General features: G+C 44.6%; 1 protein-coding gene across 9 annotated transcripts in view; it reads right to left on the bottom strand.

Annotated features, from left to right (window-relative positions):
* caskin1 (CASK interacting protein 1) overlaps positions 1-20000 on the bottom strand; it is a 91491-nt gene that overhangs the window by 35911 nt on the left and 35580 nt on the right. For 7 of the 9 annotated variants that reach the window (XR_014122853.1, XM_035530953.2, XM_081711355.1 and 4 more), the window contains one exon: positions 15545-15596. The exons of 1 other annotated variant lie outside the window; for it this stretch is intronic. Coding sequence is in view for 6 of the 8 variants with exons in the window: in XM_035530953.2 (XP_035386846.2) it covers positions 15545-15596 (52 nt within the window). In the remaining 2 variants the exon portion in view is untranslated. Of the gene's footprint in view, positions 1-13686; positions 13860-15544; positions 15597-20000 lie in introns of those variants that run through there. One more of the 9 variants, XM_081711357.1, reaches the window with a different exon arrangement.

The raw sequence follows: 20000 nt of genomic DNA, 5'->3' as shown, positions 1-20000 counted from the left end.
AAACTAAACAATGAGACAAGTGCTCAGTCTGCTACGCTGTCTCCTCCTGATCAGAGATGAAAACGAACGAAGGTTGCACTGAAAAGCACAGATGCCTTTAGACAGCAGACGGGAAGAAAGAAGACTTGCTGCTGTGAACGATGACACTTGTGAAAAAACTCGTACTGAGATATTTTTTTCATGTGAAAACATTACAGCTGTTTTTCTTATTACTGAGGTTTGTTGCTGATTTTATATTTGATTTTATATTCAACCGCCACTTTAGCCACGCAACATAACGCTAGCTAGCTGGCTTCTGGTGACCTAGCCATAATATCACGAAATTGGGTAAACCTTGAGCTCCAGAGCACTCCAGCAAATTATAGGCTATTAGTCACAAAGTGATCATAAAATCCATTGTGATGATTGTGTTATATACAGTACACAGTATCGAGCCAATATCAAAAGCCTCATGTACACAGTGAGTTAGCGTTTGCTTGTTTTTGCGAAATGCTTATCCCACCACTCAGTTCAGAAATTGCATTTTATCAGGCTGTGATTTTGCAAAAGTCTGTCTTGATTGTTAAACGAGAGCCATTGATGTAACTTGCTACTTGAGTAGCCTAGTTGTCACAAGACCCCCCCCCCCCACAAGTCACGTGGTACGGCCTGCTGTAGTGGGGGGCTTCGCCCACGTCTGCAGCCACACGCCCGTGAAGACACGCACCTGTACGGGGTTGCGTGTTAATGTGCGTTTGTCTATTTAAACCCCCGTCAGTGCGTGCCTCGCTGTTGCTCATTGTTTGTTCGCTGATGTATGTTAGTGCGTGTATAGTCATTTGTTAGATGTATAAGTCATGTCTGTCGTTAGTATTGTGTGTGAGTGCCATTGTTCCACATGTTTTATGTTAATAAAATAATATAATGTTATATAATATATCATAATAATGTTTTCTTCCAGATACTGACTAATAGAAGCAACTGTTTAAATCACTACCTTAACATTTTAAGGGGCAATTATCATTTTTAAAGTAACAATACTTTTGCTTGAGTAAAGGTTTTGCCACCTCTACTCAGTTCTGGAGCGAAGAGGGCAGGCAGGGATTGTAAACCAGGACTGCCTTCTCTTTCTTATTCTTGCTATGTCACTGAATGCAGGTTACAGTAATATCCTGCACACAGTGCCTTAATTATTACTGAATTATAGCTATTACATAATTATTATTGAGACATACTTCCACATGTAAGCATGAAATTGGAAGGCAGGTTAGAGCCAAACCTCCTGTGGAATCCAATGGGAGAACAGGTGTCTCCTCAGAGTTTTCATTAATAATTCATCAACACGTTCCCAGTTATTCTTGGCCGTCAGAGGAATGTTAATTATGCAGAATCATGGCTAAACATGTCGTCAGACGCTTACACTGAAATATCTCCAGTATGGCTCAATCTGACGGCTTCGTCTCTGCATCTGGCTTCGGCTTTTCTTTTTTTTTAAAGTCCATTAATTCTGTTGGAGGAGCTGCCAACTCACTGTGCTCTGCTTGGAGCGTCGTGCCGCTATAACATGGGCTCTTACTGCTATACAGTTATCTAGATCAGCATGTCAGTCAAGAGTCTTATTAGCTTCCAGATGGCCCAGATGATCTCTGCAGCACTATCACTCTGACAGCGAGCTATACTCCACTCATCTTTAATAAAACACACACTAAAATTCCTGAGATCAGAAAAGCTTCAAATTGCTAAATTGGCTCCTCGCAGCATAAACCTGCTTAGGCCCACTAGCTGCAGATTTTTCCAGGTCAGCTCCACCGGCTCACACATATTTAATCTCGCCATCAAACACACAGTGTTTAAAAACCAATTTGCACACACTCCACTATCTCACCCTCTAATGTTTTTAGAGTGGCTTTTTTTAGATGAGGGATCAGTGCTTTAATCATAGCGGGAGAAAAACAATGGAGTATAAGACTCATCCCTCAGGAACAGTAAATGATATCAGTTAGCGTGTACACTAGTGACACAATAAAGAACATGAAACATTTGGTACATGCACCATCGCTTTACCGTCTGTTGGCCTGCCTTCTGTGTTCTACAGTCTGAAGAAGGTTGCTGTTAATAGCGATCAAATTAATGTGATTGGCATTTTAAATGACGTTATTTCAGTAATAGCACCAAATTAAGCTGCACTGAGTGTGTGAGAGATCACACAAATCACAGACAGGAATCAACCCATGAACAGCTCAGTGACTATGTATGTTTAATATCCAAAGAAATATAGGCATGGAATACAGAACCCAAACATCTTTTTCCTAAGAATATTCCAGCAATTCCCGTGTATTGTACCACGATGCTACAAATGAGCGCTGCAGAGTTTTAAAATTACACCAAGATCTTGGGCCGTTTGGGGGGGTGCAGAAGTGTCCGTGCTGGAGGAGCAAGAATGTAGCTACAGTTTCAGCTTTGTGGCAATTCAACAACATCCTAGGGTGGGCTTAGCCCCGCCCCCCAATCCTGTCCCTATCGGAATATGTCAGTGGTGACTGGTTGGTCATTGAAATAAGGGACACACTTCATGCCTACGTGGTAAAATGAGTCACTTATTACTGGTCTATTACCCTGTTCTACCAACAGGGCTTTTCCAGACTTGACCAGTTTCCTCTGAATGGCCACCACAGCAAGGCTGCTCAAACACAGGTCCGTAACTTTGCTTTGAAAAGTGCTGTGGACAAGAATGCACACATGATGTTGCATGAAATTCATCTGCCCTTCAAATTTGTGTTCCCTTTAGGAACTCAATCCTTGGGCATTTGCATTGACCGAAAAGAAATTAGCGCTGGGACTTTGTTGCAGCTAAAGACTTCCGCTTATATAGCTGATTCCTTGTTTTATCCAACTTTAAAAGCACTATGAAGCCACCCAGCGTTTGCCTAGGTTCATTTTGAGGATCTGATATGAGCTTTGCTCTTTTGCACACCCAGATCTGAAAGCCTTCTCAGACCTCTTCTCTTTTTAAAAAACAAGAGTCTATGTTTGCAGCGGAGAACATCCACAGAGAACATCCATAGCTCTCTACTCTCCCATGCCAAAGATCACATCAGTTTCTGAGAAGACTTGTTCATATGTACTCAACACAAACGCAAACTCAGAATCCTCCAGTGCCCTGATGAGGTCTGGGGCAGCATTGACTGTCTCCTCCTCTACTATGTTCTCATCAGGTTTGCCTGAATTCCATTCCATACACCACGTGTTTTTCTTTTAATTGTAGCCCTGCATGTGTTCATTTAAAACATAAACCACAGAGTGGGCATCTCACCCTACTGAAACAAGGAGAATTACAAAGGGGGAATTTTGACCAAACAATACATCCCTGAAATGATTTCACGACACAATGGCCAACAATTGGTCAAAGCACTCCCAGTTCTCCCAGTTCTCCCAGTTCTCTCTTTGTCATACCGATGATTGTTTTTTGCTCCCTGTCTTTTGAAGTGAATGTCGGGCGCTGATCTGCCTTGGTACTTCTGAATCTCTCCTTGTAAGAAAGGCCATCAAAGGACTTCGGCAAAATCAGGCCGACAACATTAGCAACATCTGCCATTTGGCTCCTGCTAGCTAGCTAGATGTTCCCTCTATGACCTTAAAATGACCTTTACTAAAGAGAGACAAAAGCATGTAATAAACCCAAGAACTGTATGTTTACAATTTTATTTAGAATGTACAAATACAAATAGTATAACCAACAACACAGTTGACATTCTCTCAGTACATCCTCTGTGTTAGATGACAAAGCACTTTTGTAAGTTGCTCTGGACAAGAGCATCTGCTAAATGCATAAAATGGAAATGTAACAAAAAAGGAGCAGAAGTTTGTCTCAGTGACTTCACCTGCAAACATTCTGCATAGACTGAGCCTGAACTCTTCCAATGCTGGCGTAAAAATGTAAGAAATGCTGTCAGTTATGTTAAATCAGGCCCTCTGACAGCTCCTCCAATCATATACAACGGCCTGGCATCTGTGTAGCACAAAATCAATCCTACTGTCCAATAAACATGCAGATGCTTTTTTCTATGCAAAAATCTCTCATTATCCACAGCCACATATCTGGCCATCACCCAAAGTGACGTTTTTAAATGACGTAATTTTACTGTCCAGTAAACATTCAGCTTTGCTTCACTGAAAACCAATCATATTATGAAATGTTGTTGAACCATAGTGATGCACAGACTGCGCTCTGACAGGCTTCTATGAGAAAAAAGTATGAAAAAACAAAACAAAAACAACCTGCAGTAAAACTGAACACTTTTCATATTATTGATTTGGAATAAGAGAATTAAGTAATGTAAATTCAGTATTCCACATGTAATTGATAAACTTTTATGTGACATTTTAGAGGAGTCTGGGATTCCCATGTAGTCCTAGAGCAGTTACCTCTCGAATATGCATGACTGTTTCATACTGCAGTATAATGATCAGAGTATTTCATACTCTGAGGAAATCTGAGAGAATTGCTTACAGTAGCAGTAGCCAGTGAGAGCACACAGTGCAGGGGCCTTGATGACTCAGTCATAATAAACCTGTTAATTTCAGACATTTTAAAAATCACTACTTCATATGCAGTCATTGACGAGTGGCGATGAATTAAAACTGAAACACTCTACAAGCAAGGCCGTAGTTCGGTTTTGAAAAATAGAGAGGTACAGTGGGCTAGGTTTAGTCACAATGACACATAATTACACGTATATCCAAAGTGGTATAGCTAAACCTTTTAAATTAGATTAGGCCTATTAATAGTTTGTTGATAGTTTACTGTAAAGTAGGTGTGAAGCTTTCATATTAGCATGGGAATAATAAAGCATAAGAACATTATTTAAAACCAAAAAATGGATTAAGTTTGTGTGTATATATATATATATATATATATATATATATATATATATGTGTGTGTGTGTGTGTGTGTGTGTGTGTGTGTGTGTGTGTGTGTGTGTGTGTGTATGTATATAGAGATATTCAAAATTGTAGTAAAGTACACAGAGATTCCAAAGAAATGGAACTTTCTGAACATATATGAATGTGTGTGTGTGTGTGTGTGTGTGTGTGTGTGTGTGTGTGTGTGTGTCTCTCTGTGTGTGTGTTATGGTTATTACCATTTATGAATTCTTATTTTTGTTTGTGTGTTGTTTGTGTGTTAAGGTGTTTGACTATTGACTGCCAGTTCAAGTTCCGCCACTGCCAAGTTAACACTCTTGGGCCCCTGAACAAGGCCCTTAATCCTCAATTGCTCAAGTTATATTCAGACATAATTCTAATTTGCTTTGGATAAAAGCATCAGATAAATGCCATAAATGTAAATGCAAATCTTATCCAGTTACAAAAATCAAAGAAAAATCTTGAGAGTAACACCATCACAAGCCACCATCATTATACATTTAGATTCATTTCCATTAATTTGTCTCTGAAAAGTTTCATACGTTTACTATTATTGACACCTACATAACCTGTTTAATCAGTGATGTTGTGTGAAACGTTCGCAAACATATTAATATGAAAGAAAAAGCATAGTCTTCATCATGAGCCAGAGTATTCATACTTATCGTGTTCTTTACAGTTGCCTTTACTCCAGATGCCATGCTGCTGGTCACTGTCTTGAACACTTACTACAGACAATAAAGTAACGAGCGTTGCTTCGTCTTGCTGGACGGTATGCTGCCTGCCGGTTCACACACAAGCCACCTGGTGCAGTGCTGCTGCCAACGTGCGTAAATTACAGCCGCTGTCAGTGGAACTGCAGACGATGCAAGGGACGGCAGACGCGCTCTCTCGCACGCCGCACGTTAAACAACACGTCTGAACTGAAGGAAGCCTGCACGCATCTCCAAGGAGTAGCTCTCAACCGTTGATTCCCCCCAGTTGTGTTTATCTTCAATTTTCACTTTAGGGCCAAAAAAAAATACCAAGGTCTAGACCTCTGTGACCTCATAGCGGGTCACTGCTTACCAGTACTGCACATCATTCAGTATTGCCATATGCAACAGTCTTCTAAATCTGGCATGTTTACAGGAGGAGATGTCTCGGTACGTGTTTGTCAATGCTGAATTTTGCCACATCACAACTCTACCCTAAAGGTTCTTCATCGAAGGGTTTTATCGGCGTTTTCAGTGTCCAGTGCATGTACTGGAGCGCCACTGGAGAAACAAAAGCAGAAACACCATTCGTACAAATCCACGGCCAATCGGAGCAGTGAAGACAGCACACGGATCCCAGGGTACGGCGCGTGTGTGCGTACGGGGTTCAACATCAGAGATAAAGACAGATGATAGACTCCCAGCAGATGGCCGTGCTCCAGGACTCATTTCCGGACTCTCAGCTCATTTCAGATAAAGCGCGTCTTCCCGAAGCTTTCTCACGTTCACACAGCAGTGTGGGATTCTGTGCGTGTGTGTATGTGTGTGTAGATTCTCTGGTGCGCCAGGCTTTCCCCAGCACAAGCTCATGAAAGAGCCGTTCCTGACCGGAGGTAGACTGGCTATCAGGACTGCTGCTTCCTGCTGCCCTCTCACCCTCCAGACCAGCACAGGTGTGCGTGCATGTACACCAGTGCCGGGCAGTTTATTTACATCTGTGAGCAGAAAGGGGAGGGGTTTTGGAGGTAACACGGTATTGATGTTGTTCACAAATATACAAACAAAATGCCCAACTGCATATATAGCTTCTCAGAGTAACTGCTCCTTCCACAAATAAATGTGGATCACATCTCTAGGCTATCAGAGAAAAACCATGGTGTCAGATCTCATTGATCTCCAGACTAAACCACCATTTAGCTGAGCATGAGCACATGATGACTCAACTTCACATTAAGATAAATGCAACTCTCTACCAAGCCTAATGACTTCAGACAAATCAATCAATTACCTTGACTTACAGATAAAATGGAAATATACCAGGGGTTTAGCTTTTTAATGTTAGCTACCTAATTTGCTAACAACTCACACAGACCACTGGTCAGGGTAGACCTTCATTTAACATTAGCAAACACCTTGCTACTAGGGCTACATTAAGCAGTGGCTAAACACTGGCTTCCAATTCTAGGTCATTGGGCCTAAAGAATATGATAAATTATAATTAAGAAAGTAGAACTTGCATGTAAAACTTAAATGTAAAAGGTACAAATGTTATGCTAATTTGGTTTGCATCCTTTGTGACCCTACATACTTTTGTGGATTTTACTTTGTGTTCGTTTGTGGACTATATGCATATTTTGACCTTCTTCACATAGAAGAAAAGAGGGACGAAACTTGCTTTCCACCTTGTAAAGAGCCCACACAGGTAACAAACATTAACAGCAAGCAGATGATCAAAGATATCAAAGAGACAATGTATAATTGGTGGGAAAGGGTGGAAGGCCATGAGGATAACCCACCCCCACACTAGCAGAATGAATGTAAGGTGCATCCAATCTAGAACCTCTCTGGCTAATTCAAACGAGAAACCTAGCCCTGCCCCTCTGGCATGTGTAAATATGCACACACTGTGCTGAGACTGCAGCCAGAGCACGTCTGGTTTACAGTGACTCCTGTTTCTGTCCGTTCCTGTCTCACAGCTTTGAGGAAGAATGCTGCGATTGTTCTGTGCACTTATTGGAGGTGCAGTGACTGCGTCTTATTATTGTTTTTTTCACAGGCAATTCACAGACCGTCTGAATGCAAGCAAAGAACACAGAGACAGGTCAGACTTTGATCTGTGGAACTCTTCACTGAAGGCAGGTTGAGTCCTAGTTTTGTGTGTGTGTGTGTGTGTGTGTGTGTGAAAGAGAGAGAGAGAGAGATGTCACAGGGAAGAGATATGTGCACTGAGCTCTACTCCTGTCCATAAGTGGGCCAGTAAAACAATTTTTGCTTTTGCGACCCAGTACTCCACCACACTGTGTTTGAAATGAAACATTGACTATTGCACTACACTGCAAAATGTCAGCTTTAATCTGAGGATATTTATGTCTATATTGAGTGACCCATATTGGAATCACAGCTAGAGGACAGAATCAAACCAACACACACTGTGTCTCTGTCCAGTTTCTTGGACAAACTATGCTCTATTAGGTAGAAGTTGGCTCTGTCACTTGGGGCGGGGCTTCTGGCCCCGGGGGCGGGGCCATGTGACAGGGCACCACCCCCTCCGATCCACTGCAGACTTACGGGCAGAACCCGGCCTCTCTGCACCACCAAACCTCACACACAGCAGGTGTGAGCACAGTGAAGAGCACCGCACCTCATCCCCCTGAAGATCACTGCTCCAGGAGCCAGACCTGTGCGCCGGGCTTCCCATTTTTGCCGTGTCCCCCTGTACCACAGATCTGCAGCAGTCAGGATGGGAATTGTTGCTTGAGCATCGCAGTTAAAGCATCCTGCTCTTAATGACATCTTCTCAACCTTCACGAGCAACCTCAGTGCGCGTTAGCATTCAGAAACACAACAGCTATGCACAAACCTTCAGCTAGTTGTCTGTTACTGGTGGGTGAAGTTAGTGAGGACTAAAATACAGAGCAGCTCACAGCTGTAGAGAGGCTGGCAGCTGTGCATCCAGCTAGGGAACACTCACACTGCGTAGTAAAGGAACAATAAGGAATCTGTCCAATGCCATTACACGCACACTGAGTGGTCTGGATGTTTCAGAGATTCTAGACTAAATTAAACATAACCGTCTCCTTTGGGAGATCCACTCTATAGAGCATAAACTAGTTCAGTTGAATACTACAAAGCAATTAGATTTTTAATCATGTGAGCTTGTAGAAAAAATGCAACAAAAAATAATCAATTTCATAAAAACTGTTTGCTACTTTTTGCTGGTAAAAATGACCTATTGCTCCCATAAAGATCCATTAAGATCTTTAATCTTCCTTTAGTACAGTTATTGTTCTCACTGTGTGTCCCCCACTGTTATTGTTGGTGTCTCCAACCTGAGTTTCCTGAGTTTCCAATTCTGGTGTACTCAGATTATACCACAATCGGGCTTTGCGTTTTTGTTTTTTTTTTGCTTGGTTATTTATTTGTTTCTTTACAGCAAATCTTTACTACAACAAATATGTGGCAGATAGGGTTTCAAAATTCCAACCACTGGGCACCAATAAAAAAAAGAAGAAACATTTCACTTCCGTTTATTACAAACGCAATTTCATTTCTATGTACACATGTCTACTGAGCTTTAGCAGTGTACAGTGTTTTATAACTCCTAAAAGGAGAACACTGCACACATCCCAACTGGCTAGTATTTAAAGCGCAGACTTTCTGAGGTTAGCTGGTAGGTGAGTTACAAGCGATGTGTTAAACTAGTGAAGTACAAGGCATTTGCTTTGACATTTATGTGACCCAGCGACACACTACAATAATACTGATCAATAGCGCAAGTACCAGTTCACCACAGAAGAATGACAAGTAGGTGTCTGTCCAGGCGTTTTGCCAGACGCAGGACAGGGGGCTGAAAAACTGGACTGTCTGGCCTAAAACCAGATGTCTGACTTCCCCAGTGCCACATTAGCCAGCTCCACAGACAACACTAACACCTGGCTAGCCAACCAGGGAAAGAGGTGTCACAGAACAGTGATAGCTGTATCCTTTCTCAGGTTCCAAGTCACCATCATTTAGGTAGAGAAAGTATTTTTTTAAGTTGCCGTGAGTTTGCCAGTATTACCAGTATTAGTTTACTTGTAAAGTATTACGTGTACAGAGAGTTGTGACACCTGTCCAGCTGCTTCTTTCTTATGTTTTTGTTTTGTTTCCGCCTCCCCGTTTAGTTCTCCACCCTTGATTGTTTTCACCTGTTCCTAGTCATGTTCAGTAGTCTCTGTATTTAAGTCCTGGGTTTCGTATTCCTGGTTGCTGGTCTTTGTCATGTATTTCGTACGCCCGGTTGCTTGTCTTTGCTGTGTGTTTCATATGTGTCACGGTTGGTCAACCGGCTAGCAGGAGGGACACGCCCACTCCTGGACACGTGCCATCACCCTTAATGAAGGTGCTGTTCCACCCAGGTGTAGGGTTTACCCTCTCTCCCAGCAGGAAGAACGGACGATGGGGCAGTACATCAAGGAGGCTCTACGACAAGGTTACATTTGACCCTCTACATGTCCGGCATCCGCGAGTGCCTTTTTCGTGAAGAAAAAAGACGGCGGGTTAAGCCCTATAGGGGGCTCAATGAGCTGTTGGTACAGTACCTATACCCACTCCCCCTAGTCCCATCAGCGCTTGAGCAGCTAAGGGGAGCCCAGTTGTTCACTAAGTTAGACCTACGCAGTGTGTATAACCTCATAAGGATCAGGGAGGGTGTTGAATGGAAAACCGCTTTTAGTACGTCCTCTGGACATTATGAGTATCTACGGTGGTGTGAAAAGGTGTTTGCCCCCTTCCTGATATCTTTTTTTTTTTTGCATGTTTGTCACAATGAAATGTTTCAGATCATCAAACAAATTTAAATATTAGACAAAGATAACAAATCCAAACCTACATGGCCCTGTGTGAAAAAGTGATTGCCTGCCCCCCGTTAAAGCATAAATTAACTGTGGTTTATCAAACCTTTGGAAAGCTGAGCTCAATTTCTCTAGCCACACCCAGGCCTGATTACTGCCACACCTGTTCTCAATCAAGAAATCACTTAAATAGGACCTGCCTGACAAAGTGAAGTAGACCACAAGATCCTCAAAAGCTGTGATCCAAAGAAATTCAGGAACAAATGAGATAAAAGGTAATTGAGATCTATCAGTCTGGAAAAGGTTATAAAGCCATTTCTAAAGCTTTGGGACTCCAGCGAACCTCAGTGAGAACCATTATTCACAAATGGCGAAAACATGGAAAAGTGGTGAACCTTCCCAGGAGTGCCCGTCCAACCAAAATTAGCCCAAGAGTGCAGTGCCGAATCATCCAAGAGATCACAATAGACCCCACAACAACATCCAAAGAACTGCAGGCCTCACTTGCCTCAGTTAAGGTCAGAGTTCATGACTCCACCATAAGAAAGAGACTGGGCAAAAATGGCCTGCATGGCAGAGTTCCAAGACAAAAACCACTGCTGAGCAAAAAGAACATAAAGTCTGGTCTCAGTTTTGCCAGAGTATTTCAGAAAAGGAACATCATACCAACAGTAAAATATGGTGGTGGTGGTAGTGTGATGGTCTGGGGCTGTTTTGCTGCTTCAGGACCTGAAAGACTTGCTGTGGTAAATGAAACCATAAATTCTGCTGTCTACCAAAAAATCCTGAAGGAGAATGTCTGGCCATCTGTGCATCACCTCAAGTTGAAACACACATGGGTTCTGCAGCAGGACAATGATCCAAAACACACCAGCAAGTCCACCTCTGAATGGCTTAAGAAAAACCAAATGAAGACTTTGGAGTGGCCTAGTCAAAGTCCTGACCTGAATCCGATTAATATGCTGTGGCTTAAAAAGGAGGTTCATGCTTGAAAACCCTCCAATGTGGCCGAATTACAACAATTCTGCAAAGATGAGTGGGCCAAAATTCCTCTACAGCACTGTAAAAGACTTACTGTCAGTTATCACAAACGCTTGATTGCAGTTGTTGCTGCTAAGTGTGGCCCAACCAGTTATTAAGTTTAGGGGGCAATCACCTTTTCACACAGGGCCATGTAGGTTTGGATTTTTTTTCCCCTTAATAATTAAAACCATTTAAAAACTGCACTTTGTGTTTACTTGTGTTATCTTTGTCTAATATTTAAATTTGTTTGATGATCTGAAACATTTAAGTGTGACAAACATGCAAAAAAAAAAGATATCAGGAAGGGGGCAAACACTTTTTCACACCAATGTAGTCCTGCCTACATCAATGAAGTGCTGCGAGAGTTCTTGGGTAGATCTGTCGTCGCATATATCGACGACATCCTGATCTATTCCTCCTCCCTGGACCAACATGTGCATGACGTACGGACTGTCCTCTGCACCCTCCTACAGAACCACCTCTACTGCAAACTAGTGAAGTGTGAGTTTCATCATAAAGCGGTGAGCTTCTTTATCTGCAAAGGCAGCGTACGTATGCAACCATGCAAGGTGGAGGCAGTAACGAGCTGGCCTAGACCACAAACTCGCAGGGAACTACAACATCTCCTGGGGTTCGCTAATTTCAATTGTAGATTCATTAAGTCCCTTAGTACCTTGGCTAGACCTCTCACTGACCTACTCTGCGGAATGTCCAAGAGGATTAGATGGAATTCCGAGGCGAAGAGGTCCTTCACAGAACTAAAAGTTGCCTTCTCCACCGTTCCTGTATTGTAGCAACCAGATGCAGAGAAGCCGTTTGTGGTGGAGGTCGACTCATCAGACGTGGGCGTAGTCGTGGTGTTGTCCCAACACAAAGGACAAGTAGGACAGATAAAGCCTATTGCCTACTTCTCAAAAAAACTAAGCCCAGCAGAGAGGAATTATGGCGTGGGGGATCGCGAATTCCTCGTGATGAAATTAGCATTTGAGGAGTGGAGGCACTGGTTGGAAGGAGTGTGACACCGCCTTCTGGTCATTATAGACCATAAGAATTTGGAATATCTCCGAACTGCAAAGAGTCTTAATTTCCGGCAAGCCCGTTGGTTGCTATTCTTTACAAGGTTTCATTTTCGTGTTACCTATAGACCAGGAGTGAAAAACGGGAGGGCAGATGCACTCTCCCGGCAACACCATGCAGAGGCCCAGCCAACCAGCCTAGAGCCGGTTCTTTCACCTACCCGTTTCCTGGCCACACTAAGATGGAACCTAGACCGGGAGATAGAGGCAGCGAACCCACACCTGCACTGCCCACCAAACCGTCTCTTTGTGCCGCTCCGTCACCGTTGAGCCCTTATCACGTGGGCGCACACCTCCGTGGGGACAGGCCACCCCGAATCTTCCCGCACGGTGCAGCTACTGAGTGCTCACTATTGGTGGCCTGCCATGAACAAAGAGGTCATCAGGTACGTGGTGTTTTGTGCTGAGTGTGCCCACAGCAAAACTCCTCGCACGCCTCCTGCAGGTAAGCTGTTTCCATTACCCACACCTCTACGACCCTGGTCTCACTTAGCGGTTGATTTCGTCACCGATCTACCAGTTGCTGAGGGCAACATGGTGATCTTGGTCATTGTGGATGGGTTCTCTAAAATGGTAAGATTCCTTCCTCTTAAAGGTCTACCTACTGCTTGGGAGACAGCTGAGCAGCTCTTCCGCCAGTTCTTTTGGCAATTCGGCCTACCGGAGGACATAGCCTCAGATAGGGGGCCTCAGGTAGAGAGGGCCAACCAATGGTCAGGTGAAGAGGGCCAACCAAGAACTGGGTAAATTTCTACGGTTGTACTGCCAAAAGCATCCTGAGACCTGGAATGCCTACCTCCCCTGGGCGGAATATGCCCAGAACTCACTGCGTAATGCAGCAACAGGATTAATGTCGTTTCAATGTGTCCTAGGGTTCCAACCCCCACTCTATCTGTGGAATCCACCCACATCTAAACAGCCAGCAGTGGAGACGTGGTGTAGGCGCAGTGAGCAGGTATGGCTTATCGGAGATTGCGCATAACCATTGCCGACTACAAGAAAAAGGCGGATAGGAGATGTGGGGAGACCCCTCACTACGAACCAGGACAGAAGGTGTGGGTGTCGACTAAGGACAGCCGTGTGGGATCCAGCGGGAAACTAGCGGCAAAATATGAGGGTCCATACACCATCACCGGACAGATTAACGAGGTCACCTACCACGTTGGTCTGCCAGGATACAGCCGGGCTTCTTGGGCCTTCCATATGTCAGCCCTAAATCCAATGGTGGAGGGTCCCCTCTCGAAGGAGGACAACCCCTCGAGTGCTCCGCCGCCTCCCCTAGAGATAGAGGGAGCACCAGCATATAAGGTGAGGACTCTGCTCGATTCCAGAAGGAGAGGAGCGCAGTTGCAGTATCTTGTAGACTGGCAGGGGTATGGACCAGAGGAACGCTGCAGGATACCGGCCTCCTAAGTATTGGACCCTGACCTCACTGCCTCCTTCTACAGGGCGCATCCTCAGAAGCCTTCTCTGCGTCGGCCGGGCCAGCCGCGCACCAGGAGGCTGGCGGGGTCTTCAGAGAGGGATTCTGTTACGGTTGGTTGACCGGCCAGCAGGAGGGACATGCCCACTCCTGCTAGGGATCAAACCTCTTACCTGCCCTGCTCATAGTCTCCGGAATACTGATTAGGTTCAACTATTCCCTAACTGCTTTCCCCTTTATTTAAATCCACAGATTCCAGGAGACGGGGCTGCACATTAGTGGTCCTACGACACTTCAGTTAAGAGAAGTCTCCATGTTCCCATTAAAGGAAGATTGTTGTTTTTGTTAAGTGCGTCCATCGTTGAAAGTCCAATAGAGAATAAAGAGCATTGCTTCGCAACCCTGCCTCTCGCTTCCATCACAGACGTTACAGTATGCCCAGTTGCTGGTCTTTGTCATGTTTCGTATGCCCAGTTGCTGGTCTTTGTCGTGTTCCCTGTTGTTACTCCTGTGAGTGGTTCTTCTGTTAGTCTGCTTGTTGTGCTCGTGTTTGTAGCTTTAGTTCCTCTTGATTTATTCTTGGTTTCCGTTTTGTTTGTCTCCCCTTCTGAGGCAAAGTTAGCCTGTGTTTTGTTTCTTTATTAATTTGTTAGTTTCTCCAGATGTCTACCCATAGTTAATAAAAAACTATCACTTGTGGACCAGTGACGGTTGCACAAACATTGCTCAAGATCATTACCTGACATTGACAGCGTGCTGTATGACTGAGGGTAAAATGAAACCTAATGTAGTAGAATCAAAAACTGTCTACAAAGCCCAAACAGGACCAGGGGTGGCCGAACAAATTGGCTATATATTGAGAGAGTTTGTCATAAAGTACTGATGCTCTCTGTTGATAATGCTTCAAATATGGATTTGGGAAAATGCTACAATTCAGGAACCCCAAAGATTAAAAAATAAAGATATTCTTTATACATAAACGTTTGACACCTTTTTTGAACATATAGGAATCTAAACTGGGAATCGATAAGAACTGGAATCGATGAGCAGAATCATAATCGGAATTAGAACTGCTAAAATCCGAACAATACCCAACCCTACTGGCAGGGCAGCACTCGTCTGAGAAAGACTCAGATCTGGGTGTTACTGGTGAGTGGAAGTGAAGTGTATGAAGGTGAAGCGTCTCCTGCAGTGATGCGGCAATGCAAGACAAAACAGCCGCTCTCTGACTCTCTCCGTACGCACAGGAGAGGGGAGAGAGCATCAGAGAGAGGGGCGGGGGGGAGAATGACATCAGAACCCCCAACCACCATTCATGACCCTGGTTAAAGGGTAGCCTCATGAATATTTAATCAGGAGGGAAGACCGTCATCAAACTACTGCCCTCTCAGGGCTTCAGCTGACAGTAGCTGTGACGTAGCAGTACAGATGGTGGAGCAGGCGGAGAAATGCAAGGGGACGAGCCTGCAGAAGCACAGCCACTGAATACAAGGGGACAGCCTTGCAAAAACATGGCCAGAAATATCTGGCAGCCAGACAGAAACCTCAGCGATGTTTATAATCACGCTGAAAGACCTTTTATGTCTCACTTACCCATCCGTGTCTTGGAAATTGACGTTCACCTTCTTGGCAGAACCAAGCAACTCTGAAAGGAGAGAAAGAGAGAGTGTGTGAGAAAAAAAGTGAGTGTATGAGAGAGAGAGAAATGTGAAACCTTTGTAGCTTTAGGAGGTCTTTCTCTACCATATACCATAAACACTTTCACTACTGAATGCTACCATGAAAAAAACTGGCCTATCTGCTGGAGATGAAGAGAAAGCTCTTTACAGATGACCAAAGCAGCTACTGTTAAGGGCAGTGGCAGGAAGAAACAGGAGGAATAGCCAAAAATACAGTGTGTGTGTGTGTGTGTGTGTGTGTGTGAGTGAGTGAGTGAGTCTGTGTGTCTCAGGCTGGGAGGAAGTGGGAGAGAAAACACAGCAAGTCTCCATTCTCATGGTGTCCCCAAGGGAGGAGTGGGCCAGGCTGTCAGGGTGCACACAGGAATTCCTACACATCTTATTTAAACTAGTCCATACTGAGCCATGCACTGGTCAAGCACAGTTTCCCAAGGAGACAGACTCATGTTCCATGGTTTTCTTAGCATCTGGCATTTTCTCATATCCAGAGCAACTTCATATCCAGAGCAAGTTATACACATAATCAGTACAGGTGCATTCTGGGAATTGAACCCACAGTCTCTAGTTTCACTGACATCTGTCTCCTGTCCTCTTGGAGGAAAAGAACTTAAACCTGCAGTCCTGAACCTGTCGTTCCCTGCACTAGCAGCCAGAGCAGGAAGATGGGTGAGATGGTTGGGGCCTGTCAGATCCTCTCATAAATCACACACACACACACACACACACACACACAGACCCACACACACACACACACACGCACACACAGACCCACACACACACACGCACACACACACACACACACACACACACACACACACTCACTCGCACACACACAGACACGCACACACGCACACAGACCCACACACTCACACACACACACACAGACCCACACACTCACACACACACACAGACCCGCACACACACACACACACACACACACACACACACGCACGCACACACAGCTGACCACATTCAAGCACACACTTAGATACATCAAAGGCAGCATAGGAGATCTACAATACAGTCACACACTGAGAGTTCACTGGCCCTGTGCATGGGAAAGTGTCCCAGTGTGCGGTGCTGTCTCTCCCAAAGGGGGTGGAGCTGTGGGTGGGCAGGACACCACATGTCAGGGAAGGCAAGGCAGTCAGTCGGTGTCACTGCTCTCACTACAGTCACTCCAGAGACACTACGACCACTAGTATTCATAAAACAGTCTGTGATTGAGCACAGTGACCTCAATCAGAAGTACCTCATAATAACCTCAGTCAGAAGTACCTCATAATAACCTGTCAGAAGTACCTCATAATAACCTCAGTCAGAAGTACCTCATAATAAGCTCAATCAGAAGTACCTCATAATAACCTCAATCAGAAGTACCTCATAATAACCTCATTCAGAAGTACCTCATAATAACCTCAATCGGACGTACCTCATAATAACCTCAGTCAGACGTACCTCATAATAACCTCAATCAGAAGTACCTCATAATAACCTCAATCAGAAGTACCTCATAATAACCTCATTCAGAAGTACCTCATAATAACCTCAATCAGAAGTACCTCATAATAACCTCATTCAGAAGTACCTCATAATAACCTCAATCGGACGTACCTCATAATAACCTCAGTCAGACGTACCTCATAATAACCTCAGTCAGAAGTACCTCATAATAACCTCAATCGGACGTACCTAATAATAACCTCAGTCAGAAGTACCTCATAATAACCTCAATCAGAAGTACCTCATAATAACCTCAACTGGAAGTACCTCAATAATGTCAGACCAGATGCTGCACAACATCACAGGTACACCGTTCAGGTTCAAACATGTAAGTCCTAAGCCCCAGACGTAGCATCAATTGTCGGGCTCTTTTGACTAGCTCAAGACAGCAGGTAGAATTATCGCAATTAACTGGGTGATGCAAAAATCCTGTGAGCATGTTTGGAACTTGGACTGCAGTGCATCACTCCAACCAGGCAAGACTGCACCCTCAAAGCAACTGCCCTGCCACCACAAGGGATTAAAGATCCCAATATTCAGACCCTCGTGGAAGCATTCTTCATCTGGCTGGAATTAGCTGCTTCTGCATGTCTGCTGTGAGGGATTTGCCAGATACAGCAATATTTAGCTCCACACATGTGAACTGTAAATTGGAATGGGATCAGAGTATTCCATAATATTCCTGTGCTCCAGAGTTGCTGATGACTGACCCTGTGGCTCTTAAAAATGTGGCAATCCGCTGCCACTCAGAAGCAGAGCTCATCTGCGACTCAGAAGCAGAGTTCAGCTGCCAGTCAGAAGCAGAGCCCATCTGCCACTCAGTAGCAGAGCTCAGCTCCCACTCAGAAGCTGAGCTCAGCTGCCAGTCAGAAGCAGAGCTCAGCTGCCACATAGAAGCAGAATTCATTTGCCACTCAGAAGCAGAGTTCATCTGCCACAACGAAGCAGAGCTCAGCTTCCACTCAGAAGCAGAGTTCATCTGCCACTTAGAAGCAGAGTTCATCTGGGATCTATTGCAGCCTATCCTTAACCTCTTGATCTCCCAGCTTCCTAAAACATGCTAACCATGCTAACTCTTGTAATTTCTTAGCTGGATATGTACATATACCTTTGTAAAGTTATATATTGTATATAAAATATATTTAAAGTTATATCTGCACATGGCCAGATATAAAATGACCACAGTTAACATGGTTACAATGCAATAGGGTCCTTTATTTCACACTAACCATGGTGGCAATTTACACATTGTGTCTGTCAGAGTTTTTGCGTAAGTTGTGCTGTAGCTGCTGGGCTGCAGAATTCTGGTAGTGATACTGGTAGAGTTCTGATGAGCCCTGTGAATCTGCTCATTACATCTCTTATAGACCAAATACAGTGGAGTGAAATATGGGTCAGTATAGCCAACCATCTCACTAGACTAACTAAAACAGCATGGAAGCGCACATTAGAGGATCCTGATGGACTTCATATTATCTGTGAGGCAGTAGCGGAGACTGCTCCGGGGGGAAGGCGGGAGCCCCTCTCAGAGTTAATGATGTCAGAGGGTTTACTGACTGTCTTCACTTCTGCAGTGTTTTGGAAAAGAAAACGCAAAATAACCCTCAAATAAAAACAAAAACAAACAGAAGTAATCACTCCAGTACATCACCCTGTGACGTCAGCTCAGTCTCACATCTGAACCGTGTGTCTGTGTGTGTGTGTGTGTGTGTGTTAGAGTGTCTCCTGGTCAGTGGGTGGCAATCTTTTCCAGGCCAACACTGGAAATTTGGAGCACATAAAGAAGCAAACAGCGCTCATGGAAAAAACAAAGCGCCCGTAGCGACCATGGAGACCCAGCAGCCCAGCGAGCTGTCCAGCCCTGACAGATTCGGCAAATCCGCAGTTCCAGGACCACAATTGTCAGGAGACCAGTGAGGCAATGGACGTCCTCGGTGACCTGCTGAGCTCACACTCTACTTCAGACAATGGAAGAAAACACAAGCCAGCTCAGACTAGCATGTCCTTGCCCAGGACATCAGCACATCTGCTCTGATGACGCAAACCCACGGCCTACAAAGTGCTGGTCGTTTTTAACCAAAACAAGCAGCAGGAAGCAAATGCGGGGACTCCCCTGCCTGTAGCTGCTGTGCACTGGCCAAACGTTGGGCTTCTTAATGACATCCGAGGTCTTTAGCCGAGTCTCAGCAGAGCACTAAATCCGCTCATTATGAGGCTCCGATCTGGGTCTGGACAGCTTGCAGCCAGTGGGAACATCCTGGCATTCCAGAGCACTGATTCAACTGAGGTCACTGTAGTTCACCTAAAACAGCAGCAGGTACTGCGGATTCCATACTCAGCGGAGTTCAGCCCTTCTGACACCAGTATGGAGGTCAACCAAACATGGAGAACACGTTAAACAGTGGAGTGTGTAACAGAGCAAGCATGGAGAGGAAACATATACACAATGACCTGCACCTGGTGTTGTTATTATTAGTTGCATTTATATAGCACCTTTCTCAATCTCAAGGATACTTTACAAATATCACTTTTTTTTTTCTTTTTACACACTCACACCTGATGAGAGGTAGCAGCCAATTTTGCACATGGCATACTCTCAATCAGAAACCACAGCCCCCTGGGGGGCTGCATCGGGTGCAGGGGAAGAGGTTAAGACCAGGACAGAGCACCAACCAACACTGGACACACACACACACACACACACGTTAGAGTATCCAATCAACCTAACCGCCCTGTTTTTGGACTGTGGGGAGGAAACCGGAGACCCCAGAGGAAACCCACACAAGCATGGGGAGAACATGGAAACTCCGCCAAGGTAGGGACGTGAACTCAAGACCCTAGTGCTGAGATGCAAACGTGCTAACCGC

Source organism: Electrophorus electricus, chromosome 3 (genome assembly GCF_041902795.1).
Source record: "Electrophorus electricus isolate QZ-2024a chromosome 3, ASM4190279v1, whole genome shotgun sequence".
NCBI classification, from domain to species: Eukaryota; Metazoa; Chordata; class Actinopteri; order Gymnotiformes; family Gymnotidae; genus Electrophorus; species Electrophorus electricus.
The sequence above is the reverse complement of the archived record's forward strand: the minus strand, read 5'-3'. Positions and strand labels throughout refer to the sequence as shown.